Here is a 12,237-nt window from a genome sequence, read left to right on the forward strand (position 1 = left end):
ATTCACAAAAAATCTATTCTATTCTAGTCTCCTGAAAAACTGATTTTTTTCCCAGGAAACCATGGAATATTCCAAAATCCTTTTATTCACCAAAGAAGAAAAGCGGAGTAAATTTTTATCCACATTTTTATCCACACAGCATAAGCTTCCGTACAGCCTGGAGAGTACTTGTATGGAGACAATGTTCCCCTTCTTACAAAATCTATATTCAAGGTGGTTTGATTCTGCCTACCTTTTTTACAATTTATAAAAAAAGCTAGGGTAGTCAGGTCTCAGGGTTTCACCTACCATTTTAGAATTTTAGTCTCCTTCTCAAGGAATCCTGGGAAAGGAGCATTCACAGAATCTGGGGGCCATAGGCCTGTGATCAAAAAGAGGACCTTCCCTCCTGCCCATTTGTTGTTGGACTGCAACTCCCATGAGACCCGGCCAATGATCAGGAATGATCAATGTGTGGATAAGCAGCAACTGGAGGGCCAAAGGGAGAGTTTCAACGTTGCACTAAGATGATCGTTTCATCAGGGCAAATAGTTTTGTTTGGCAGAGGAAATGACCCCCCTCCCTGTCAGCTCATCCTACACTCAAGTAGGACCCTGGTAGAGACACATGCCCGACTGGCATGTTCTCTCCCTCCTGGTCTTAGGGATCATTCAGGAGCTTCGAAAGCTTTCTTCAGTCCGAACATCACAGTGACCGATGCCAACAGACACTGGCACACTTAGGGATCCACAGAGTCTTTGCAGCTTGCGTAACAGAACTCAGCATTTTGGCTAATCTATTTTATTTACATATAAACACACACGGAGCACTACAACATGGCTCCCTCTCTCTTTAGCATCAGACAGCAAAGAGAAAGAACAAAGGACAATAGTCCCACTTCATGGAACGCAGTAACACAAACATCCTGTCTCTGTCACTTCCCACTTTGTGGAGTCAAAACATACATCATCATGTGATAGACAACAATCCCATGACTGCAATCATGGAGCAAGAATTCTAACACTCCCAACCCTAAGTGAACTTTTCTGGGGGTTCTCTTAACACCCCCAACCCAAATTTAGGGGCCACACAGTGGAAGGAAAGGGGTAAACCCTGTACACACAGAAGTCCTTGTGCATGGCTTCAACTCATGGGATTTATTAGTTGAATTCCACCCAAAGGTTCCCCAACCCTGCCTTGGGGGAAGGATATTTCCTATCTCTGCTGCTTGAGATATTTTGAGATATGTCTACTACTTCTGTGGTACCTTTCCTAGAAAGGCAAGGTTGTGATTTCTTTATGTGTAAGCACTTCCAGCTTCAGTAGGTACTATCTTGAAACTCCAAGGCACTGCCCTTTGGCAGCAGACTTAGGAAACCTGTCAATCCGAAGCAACAGTCATCATGCAGCATGGATGGTGGTACATTCTGAATTTGTTTTGCTTTGCCTCATTTTAATCATAATCAACAGCCTTAAATTTAGGGAGATCTAATTTATTGTGAACATGTGTATACACACACATAAGTTTCCCTGACCGTTTCATATTGCACCATAGTCTATGCGGTGACTGGAGAATGTATCTCACTGTCATTTTACTGTCAACTTATTCTTTGCTAGATTTGGAAGTGTGAGCATAGGAAAGACTAATAGAATACAACAGGGCAGAATATACACTTTGACCAGCTTGGCTTAAAGCTTTTTGAGCTTAATCCTTTGTAGAATTTGTCACCTTTTGATAAAAAGCAACCTCAGCTATTGTAACAGTGTTGTCTTTCCTTTTTTGCAGTTCTGCAAGGCTTTGTGTTTTTTTACTCTTGTGGTTTTCTTGAAAGTGCATATAACTTTCCAAATAGATTGATGGCACAAATGCCACAGATATTGGGGGGAAAGGTGTGTTGAGTCTCCTACTCAATTTCTCTCAAAATTAATGCAGATTTTCCTTTTTTAAACTCTATTGATTGACCCACTATAATGGGATATTGTGACTGTGGAAGGAATCTAGCATGTGCTTCTAAGTAAAGGTAAAGGGACCCCTGACCATTAGGTCCAGTCGTGATCAACTCTGGGGTTGCGGCGCTCATCTCGCTTTATGGCCGAGGGAGCTGGCGTACAGCTTCCGGGTCATGTGGCCAGCATGACTAAGCTGCTTCTGGTGAACCAGAGCAGCGCACGGAAACACCGTTTACCTTCCCGCCGGAGCGGTACCTATTTATCTACTTGCACTTTGACATGCTTTTGAACTGCTAGGTTGGCAGGAGCAGGGACCGAGCAACGGGAGCTCACCCCGTTGCGGGGATTCGAACCGCTGACCTTCTGATCGGCAAGTCCTAGGCTCTGTGGTTTAACCCACAGCGCCACCCGCGTCCCTTATGTGCTTCTTACCTCACATCAATTTCAAAAGTTTGGTTTCTGGCTTTTCTTTTCTTTTTCTCTCCCCCTTTCACTAAATTTTTAAGCTGTTACTCATATTTGCAGCATGCTGGGGTGCTTCACAACCGTACCGTACAATTCCAATAAAATCAACACAGTAAAATAAAATTAATTACATTGCAATCCACAGTAGACCAGCCAGATGCCACCCAGGCTCAGTACTAACTACCTTCAATAATCTCCAGAATTGCTTAGAACGTATGAAGTATTTATGACACATGTAACTCAAACCGAATAACTTTTCACCAGAGATTCTATCAAAAGTGGAAGAGTCTAAGAGGATTTCTGTGATATATATTTCCTAAAGAAACACCTGTGCCACCATGAGAAGGTGCAGGAGGAGATGACATATTACTTGTTTCACCTCCTCACCTCTTTTGCGAGGGTTGATATATTTGGCTCATTAGACAAGGGAGGATAAAGTTGGCTTCTACATATGAGGCTGATATTTACAAGATGCGTTGGTTCTGCCGATTACATTGATTCTTGGTGTTGCTTTCTGGAGAGACTAAAAAAACGGGTAGAGGAGCCTGCCTTTCTGTTTGCAGTGCTCCTGTCAAATTTTATACAGTTTTGCAGGGGGAACCTTTCACTAATAGTGGTGTGTCAGGATGCAGAGAGACCTTTGTAATACCATATCAGCAAAAATGAGATTCTATCAATATCTGAATCGATGACACAAAACCGCTGTTTCATCACAGCAGAAGGAACTATTTATTGGTTTTGGACAGCTGCTCAGCAGGAGATTCCACCAACTGGATTGTACTTTTGCAGGACGGTCTGGTTATTGCATCTGTTTTAGACATAAGTTATCAGCCTGCAGGAGAGAATAATGCAGTCCATCCTTCTGAAACAGGAGGCGAGCCAGTTCCTGTTCATTTTCTTGTAGGCATTATGTACGCAGAAGCTGAGATTGCATGTAAAGAGCAGGTGGTACAGGTTCAGTTCTGAATTTTAATTGTTTCCATTTCTTTCACCGGGAGGATTTTGCCTTTTATGTGCTAATAAAAATAGAAACAATTAAGGAATGTGAAGCTTTCCCATTTTGTCACAATCATTTAAGGACATCTGCTTTGATAGCAAAAAACAGAAAGGAACAAACAGAAACATTAGACGTAAAAATACTTTATCAATGACAGAGGAGTAGACTTCATTATATTTGACTCCTTTCTTCACAAACAGAACAAAACACAGTAGCTATTTGTCCCACTTAATATTGTCCTGTTCTTTAATTGAGAATTGTTTTGACAATCTGACATTCAATTTTAAGTATTCAGTCCAAGACAATGTTTATGTCAATTGTCAATCAGACATTTGATTAATTTTTCTAAGCCAGCAAAAAAGAAAGGAGCTTAAAGCTGCATAAATTAACGTTTGTTAGTATTGTTCTGTGAGATTAGGTAATGCTTTGCACTTGGGTACTGCATTGTTTAAACAGTTGGAAGATGACAATAACATCTCGCTGAAAGTACAAAGACAGGGAAGAGAATCCAATGCATGTTTCAGATTGTGAAGAAGAGTAGCCATCTTTGTTTTTACAACACTGCTATCAGAAACTAAGCCGTAGCTCATGCTACTGTATCTCTTGGATTAAAAAAAATATTGCTAAAGTACCAGTGCAAAATAGTAATATTATGGTAGCACTTTATTTGACTTGCTTTATATTGAAAAGTTAGTACAAACCAAGAAGGCATCAATCAACATGGTTTGTCATCCTCTTCACATTATCTGTAATGGTGGTGGCTTACATAAGACAAATAAAACAAGACAGCTCCTGTTCTAGGACTTAAGGTCTAAAAGTTAATGGCATTAAATTAAAAATGGAAGAGGAAGACAAGCAAACTCAGGTATTGGTTCTTAAAGTTACAAATTTCTTATTAGGACCAGAGGAATTAGTTCTGGTAGAGAAGCCCAAGGACCTTGCTTGTGGTCTCTTACTAATTCCAGTAAAGTGTCCCCGCTTCCCAATTTTCTCTTAGCTGTGGCCTGATGGAATAGTTTCTGTAGGTGACAGTTGAAGGAGGGAGGAGCCAGTGGAGTGTTGCTGCTTCCCACCTCTTCCTTTGCTAGAAGAATGTCACCCTCTGGTAGGTGACGTTGTTCAAGGACAAAGCAACTCTGGCTTTCTATAGTAGACTGGTTGGTATTTTGGATCTTGCTGCAATAGAAATTCCAAACAAATATAACAAAGTAGCTGCATGAGGCCACGTCAATTCTTTATTTAACGGGGATAAATATAGAGGAACATTGGATACCCAGCATGCCGCATCACCCTGTTTCCATGGTTATTATCATTTGGAGAATTGTCCTCTCTGGTATGCAGGATGGATGAAAAGTCAGTTTCCTGAAAACCCAAAATGAGGTTTGAACAGTAGTGCTTTGTGGGTCTGGGTAGTGCTGTTCACCTGAATTCCTGGCACCGCCATCACTATGGCATACCAGAAGGCAAGGAGGAGAGGAGGGGCATTGGCAAAGTTGGTATGGTGCAAATACACCAGCAGGAACACCAAATTGGCTCTCCTGGTGTGTTTGCCCCTTGCTACCATCTCACCCCTCGCCCTCCTGGTGCACCACAGTGATAGAGGTCAGGCAAGCAATGTTGGCCTGTCAATCACTACTGGGTTTTAATGACCGCAGATAGTTGACAAAGTCATTTGTTATTTGTCCATGGCGGCTGGAGTTGTCTCAGAATAATAGCCTTTAGATAAAATCATTTGACTATGATGATTTGTCAATAATAATAGTGAACATATACAGAATCTGTGATATACAGGTCACAGAATTACCCAGAAATTCCTAATGAGGAGGAGTGGAGTTGGTTCAAGTCAATGACTAGTGTTCTCACCCTTGTGAGATATCTTTGTCACTTTTCAATAAAAATCTGGGGAGGGGTTCTGAGCATCACCAGTTGTTTTTTTCCTTCAAAATATATATCTTGTGGTGCCCACAGCAGTTTCTCAGATTTTCAAATGTGCTAAGAACGTTGGAGACCCCTGATTTACACTGTGTTTACAACCAATTTTTGCAAAGTTCCAGTATTCCCAGGTAAGGTCTGAGGGCAAACGAGGCCACCACCTTGCTGCAGTTAAGCGAGTTTGAATCTGGTCAGTGCATGGATAAGTGACCATTATTTCTGGGTAATGAGTCCGTATTCTACTCACTTTGCTTCACAGCTCTTTGATACTTCACCTTGCCTTTTCGACATGTTAGTCTGTTCCCTCATGTTCTCCCAATTTTCATCTTGTTTGCACAGTCCGCAAGATGTGTAAAGCCTCTGTTGAGGTGACACAAAGCAGAAACAATAGGAGATTGATACAGGATTCAGCAATCAATCAAAAAGAGGACACTGTTGTATGAAAAGAAGATACGAGATGAACAACTCTGTACGGAAATAAATCTCCCTGACAGGAGGAACTTATCGGCAAAGGAATCATTGATAATAATGTGACATAACCTCACCCATCTCTTCAGAATATTACCCCTTCTTGAACTTGAAGCTATTCAGACTGTCACTCGCATTCCTACAATTCTTCTAAGACTCTCAGTTCTCTTAACACAGTGGGCAGCTGATCATCCAATCATGCAGACTCCACCATCTGGAATAGTTTCTCTGCACTTAGCTGGCTCATAAAAATCTTCTTTTGAGCAAGAAGAGGATTATGTGCCAGTCACTAGGGGCTTGCACCAAGGGATGGGAGCCAAAATGTGTCTATTTCTAATGGGGCAAATGTTACCATATGGATTCCCTGAGTAGCCATCTCCCTTACAGTCATTTCGAGCAGTTACTTGGAGTGGACCCAGTGGCAGTGTTAGGATTCCATTTCAGGAGTGAATTAACAATAGTGTTGATTCACCTTCAGTATTGGTGGTAGCTTCTTCCAAGCTGAGTTGCGTTTGGTCGTATTTTGAAAAGCACTCTCTTGTTTTGCTGCTTCTATACATGGTCTAGACAAGCAGCAGTACCAATAGGGTAGCTGCAGAAAAAATGAAAATAACATCAGTTAACGGAATGCTTCTGGTTTCGCCTATAGTGTTAAGGTCTTTCCATGTTCACTCAAGCTTCAGAATGCCAGGAGATTACAGCTGTTCAGAGCCATGCCCCGAACAGATGTGTTATTTAAGCAGCATTTATATGGTATGGTACCCTATGCTGTAGATAGTTCCATCTTCACCACTACATTGGAGCTGGATGTTTCTTAGTGGTGGAACAATGGATCTAAGTCCTTTTGACCTCAAATGCAGCATGGATCATCCTCAAACCTACCTCTCCTACACAGCCAAGTTTCAAAGCAGAATGTGATTCAGCTGATTCACCCTTAACTTACAGCAGACATCCCCAACCTTTGGCCCTCCAGATGTTTTGGACTACAATTTCCATCATCCCTGACCACTGGTCCTGTTAGCTAGGGATCATGGGAGTTGTAGGTCAAAACATCTGGAGGGCTGCAGGTAGGGCCACACTCCTGGCTGTAAAACACTGACATAAATGAAAACTGAAAAGCTGTATTCCAGCTACCCAGCTACAAGTCGTTGCAGAGAATGGAGAAGGAAGAGCAGATTCTTCCACAGCATCCTAAAGGCATTAGTCAAATTGGCTGTAAATCAAGCGACATACAAAAATGTCAGAGCAGGTTTCGTTGTACCCTAAAACCAACACTGTTTGGTTTGTACTTCACCCTTGCCACCTTCAAGGCATAAACCTCTTTTCGTGCACAGTGATAGTGGAAATAGAACTCCATTGTTGAACTTTTTTTATGTCTAACACAAATGTCAGATTTTACTTCCATTGCCCTCATTAGACTTCCTGAGATGTAATCGATTCCCTTTCTTCAGTCTTCCCTCACCTTTAGATTCAAAATAACATGGTATGCTGTGCACTCTTTGGCATTATTAATATCTGTAGCATTTGGAGTGGAGTCAATTTGTAAACTACCCTGTCATCCATTTTGTTTTCTTGTGCAGCCATGGAAATGTGGTGTATACCTTAGAATGGGCCCTTTCTCTCATGATACTTAAATTCTTACTGGATCACCCCAGCTAGAAAATGGAGGTGTACATTTGGCCCAGTACACTCCATGTAAGCAGCAATTTAAATATTACTTCATCTTTTTCAAGGTTCCAGGGGTTCCAGGCCTCAAGGTTTGTGTTTCCTTTTGGAAATGAGGCACATCCAGGATCGTAGTGTCTTCATCCATGCATATTTACAACCTGAGCCTCAATGGAAAGATTCACACCATTAACACCCCAAAAGTGCCTTGATTCTACACATAGCTGCAACCTTAATTCATGCAGAAATCAGCCATGGCTTTTCTCTGCCTTTCTAGCCTGCAGCTTCTTCCTCTGGGCTACATCACAGCCAAGTCTACCCTCAAAACACCTGCTCTGTCCTACTATCTAAAAGAGGTAGTAGGTGGCCCCACCCATTGTCATCTGGTACAGTGTCCCCTTTCGTTACACTGTTTTATAGTTGAAACTTTTATTGCACTGCCAGGGCATAGAGAGACACCTTATAAGTCACAGAGTCATCAGTATCACTCAGTAGCCACTTTGCCTTCTCCACCCTGGTTAGATTTGTTTCCTTCGTCAAAAAGGATTTTATGAATCTTGGGTCTGTATATAGTGGGCATTGTAGTAAAGGTAAAGGGACCCCTGACCATTAGGTCCAGTCGTGGCCGACTCGGGGGTTGCGGCGCTCATCTCGCTTTATTGGCCGAGGGAGCCGGCGTACAGCTTCTGGGTCATGTGGCCAGCATGACTAAGCCGCTTCTGGCGAACCAGAGCAGCGCACGGAAACACCGTTTACCTTCCCACTGGAGTGGAACCTATTTATCTACTTGCACTTTGATGTGCTTTTGAACTGCTAGGTTGGCGGGAGCAGGGACCGAGCAACAGGAGCTGACCCTGTCGTGGTGATTCGAACCACCAACCTTCTGATCGGAAAATCCTAGGCTCTGTGGTTTAACTCACAGCGCCACCCGCGTCCCAGTGGGCATTGTAGTAAGTACTGGCAAATGTCCTCTACATATGGCTGCCCACACAGACAGAGTCTCTCTTCATAAGGTATTCAGTTGTATTGTCCATCTAGGACTGGTGAGGGTATAGATTGAAAGGGTAGTTATTGGAAGGCGACTCTTAATGAGGCAGGTGGAAGATTTTTCAAATATCTGGACCTTGGTTCTCTTAATGACCCATCACAGTTCCTTTTGTTCTCTCTTTTTTTTTTTTTTTTTTTTTTTTTTGCTGATAAATTTTTATTAATATTAGATATATATACATATAGGCATATACAAAATCCATTACATAGCTTGCACATATTATATCCATTCCATACATCGTATACAAAGTTGAATTGGGCTCTGCCGAGCCTTGGACTTCCCTCCACTCCTTTGGTAAGTATCAAATAAGTTTTATGGTCATGTATTTTATCTCTTTTACATAGTAATCATTTACTGTTAGAGTTATTCCAACCCCGCCAGTGTCATCTGAAATTTAGTTCCAATATACATCAAATATTTGTTCCAATTATCATGAAATTTCTGTTCGTCTTGATCCCTTAATCTTCCTGTTATTCTAGCCAGCTCAGCATAGTTTATCACTTTAACCTGCCAGTCATTTATAGTGGGTATTACCTCCGTTTTCCAGTTTTGTGCTAACATAATTCTTGCGGCTGTTGTGGCGTATAAAAATAATGTTTTATCTTCTTTTTTAATTTCTTTGCCCATCACTCCTAGCAGAAAAGCTTCAGGCTTTTGGGGGAAAGTATATTTTAAAAAAAATTTAAGCTCGTTGTAGATCGATTCCCAAAATCCTTTCACTTTGCTGCATGACCACCACATATGGTAGAAGTCTCCTTCTACCTCCCCGCATTTCCAGCATCGTTTGTTCTTCAATCTATAGATCTTAGCTAGCTTCACTGGTGTGTGGTACCACCTGTAGATCATCTTCCACAGGTTTTCCCTTAATGCCGTACATGCCGTGAACTTCATATTGACATTCCACAATTCCAGCCATCTCTCAAAGTCAATGTTATAGCCAATATCTATCGCCCATTTAGTCATGACCTCCTTCACCTCCTCGTCTTTTGTGTACCACTCTAGTAAAATATCATACATCCTGGACAATGTTTTATTTTTACCTTCTATAACTTCCACATTGAATTTAGATTTTTTATCTTCAAATCCTAGTTTCTTTTTATCTTCTTTTAGCAGATCATTTACCTGGTGGTATTGCAGCCACCCTGTAAATGCATTCTTTATCTCTTCATAAGGTTTAAGTTTAATGCCTTGTTCAGTTTTCCACGTAAGTTCTTCATAGGTGGCGTTTTTCCCTTCCATATTAATTTTTTAAACAGTTAACACCTCTATTGGTGAAATCCACCAAGGTGTCTTCCTTTCCAATAGATTTTTATTTCTTTCCCATACTTGGAGTATCGGTCCTCTAAATATGATTTCAAAAGCTTCTGTGTACTTTCACCTTATCGTACCACAGGTACGAGTGCCACCCGTACCTGTTATCGAAGCCTTCCAAATCCAAAATGTATGTATTTTCTAGTCTTATCCAATCTTTCAGCCACCTTAAACACGCCGCTTGATAGTATAAGCTTAAATCCGGTAGGGAAAAACCCCCTCTTTCTTTTTTGTCTACTAGTATTTTCATTTTTATTCGCGGTCTTTTTCCTTGCCAGATGTATCTCGCCAAGGCTCTTTGCCACTCTTTGCACTGCTTTAACCCTTTAAGTACAGGAATAGTTTGAAATAAAAATAACATTCTGGGCAGAACATTCATTTTAATAACCGCTACCCTCCCCAAAAAGGATAATCTCATTCTCTCCCAGATTTCTAAATCTTTCTTAATATTCTTCCACGTGACCTCGTAGTTGTCCTTATATAAGTTGATATTTTTAGCTGTGATCCACACTCCAAGGTACTTCACCTTCTTTGCTGTCATAATTCCCATTTTTTGTTCTAAATCCACTATATCTTCTTTAGTTACATTTTTGGTCAGCATTTTAGTTTTATTCTTGTTAATTTTAAGACCTGACACTACGCCAAATTCTTCAAATTTTTGTAAGGCTTCTTGCGCACTATTCTTTGGATCTTCTGTTAATACAATATCGTCCGCAAAGACTTTGATTTTGTGTTCCTTAGTCCCTACCCTGACTCCTTTAACCTCTGTTGTTTCCCTCAATCTCTTAGTAAGTACTTCCACTACTGTTATAAATAATAAAGGAGACAGGGGACAACCTTGTCTCGTCCCTTTGGATATATCAAAAAATTCTGATGTAGTATTATTTATTACAAGTTTCGCTTTTTGCTCATGGTAGATAGCTTCAATACCTTTTCTAAATCTTTCTCCCATCCCCATCATTTTCAAATTTTCTTTCAAAAAACGCCAAGAGACATTATTGAATGCCTTTTCGGCATCGATAAATATCAAGGCCGCTTGCTTATCTATTCTGCTTTCCAGGTATTCAATAATATCTATCACATTTCTTACGTTGTCCTTTAATTGTCTCCCCGGTAGGAAGCCCGTTTGATCTTTGTGGATTTTTTCTATTTCATACTTTTTTTAATCTTTCTGCCATTACATCCGCGAACAATTTATAGTCGTTATTTAATAACGATATCGGCCTGTAATTTTTCACCTCTGAGGCGTCCACATCTTTTTTAGGAATTAAAGTAATATAGGCTTCCTTCCAGGTGTTCGGAATCCTTCCTTCTTTTAAGATGTTATTCATCACTTCACATAATATTGGACATAGTTGGCCGCTTAATGTTTTATAATATTTGGCCGGTAAGCCATCCGGCCCCGGCGCTTTTCCTATTTTCATTTTTTTTATTGCCTTCCTAATCTCTTCTTCTGTAATCATCTGGTTTAATAGCTCTTTTTCTTCCGTTACAGTCTGTTGTAGATGGTGTTCTTCCAGATAGTGTTCTATTTCATGATCTATTTCCTCTTCTCTCTTATATAAGTCCTTGTAATACTTCTGAAATATCCTTTTTATTTCTTTTGGATCTTCCACTATCCTTTCTCCGTCCCTTATCTTGCAGATCATATTCTGTTTTTTCCTTTCTCTTATTTGCCACGCCAGATATTTCCCTATTTTATTAGCTGATTCAAAGCTTTTTTGTTTCATCATTTTGATTCTCCACTCAATTTCCTGGTTTATTATCATAGAAAATTGAGCTTGTAGTATCTTTATATTTTGTTTTATTGTCTCCTCTCCTGGTTTAATAGTTAATTGTCTTTCATTCTCCATAAGCTGTGTTAGAATCTCCTCTTTCTTTTTCTCTTTTCCTTTTCTTAAGTGGCTATTTTTCTGAATTAGGAAGCCCCTCATAACAGCCTTTCCTGCATCCCAAACCATTTCAATAGCTGTCCCTTTATTTAAGTTCCAATTTAAATATTCTTCAATTGTTTCTTTTGCCTTGCTTACTATCTTTTGATCATTAAATAGGTATTCATTCATTCTCCATCTGAATGCTCTAACGTCTTTACCCTTTATCTCTATAAATACCGGATTATGGTCGGATATAGTTTGTGGGAGAATTTCAGATTTGCTTAAACTCTGTGTCAATTCCTTCGATATCCAAATATAATCTGTTCTCCCCCAACTCTGATTTGGGTTTGAAAAAAAAGTATACTGTTTTGTAGTAGGATTTTTAAATCTCCAAGCATCAATTAGTTCCATATTATTGACCAAATCAAAAAACGTCCATTTGAAAAACGACTCTTCCATTTGAAAAACGACTCTGCCCATGTGGAGATGGTAACACGGAAACAATGTCCCACGTCCTCCTATCCTGCCCCCTTTACAAAGACCTAAGG

At 40.4% G+C, this 12,237-nt stretch overlaps 2 protein-coding genes across 9 annotated transcripts in view; one reads left to right on the plus strand and one right to left on the minus strand.

Annotated features, from left to right (window-relative positions):
* The window catches only part of MACROD2 (mono-ADP ribosylhydrolase 2), a 997,401-nt gene that overhangs the window by 932,838 nt on the left and 52,326 nt on the right, over window positions 1-12,237 (plus strand). The window lies entirely within an intron of this gene.
* Window positions 2,738-12,237, minus strand: part of LOC309339323 (uncharacterized protein) — an 80,344-nt gene continuing 70,844 nt past the window's right edge. For 3 of the 5 annotated variants that reach the window (XR_014155170.1, XR_014155171.1, XR_014155172.1), the window contains 2 exons: window positions 5,571-5,683; window positions 4,037-4,567 (listed from right to left, as the gene is read on the minus strand). Coding sequence is in view for 1 of the 5 variants with exons in the window: in XM_081857539.1 (XP_081713665.1) it covers window positions 3,364-3,410; window positions 4,329-4,567; window positions 5,571-5,683; window positions 6,177-6,182 (405 nt within the window). In the remaining 4 variants the exon portion in view is untranslated. Of the gene's footprint in view, window positions 3,411-4,036; window positions 4,568-5,570; window positions 5,684-6,176; window positions 6,384-12,237 lie in introns of those variants that run through there. The other 2 variants (XM_081857539.1, XR_014155173.1) reach the window with 2 other exon arrangements.

This window comes from Podarcis erhardii (genome assembly GCF_964252035.2).
Source record: "Podarcis erhardii genome assembly, chromosome: 3".
Classification (NCBI taxonomy): Eukaryota; Metazoa; Chordata; class Lepidosauria; order Squamata; family Lacertidae; genus Podarcis; species Podarcis erhardii.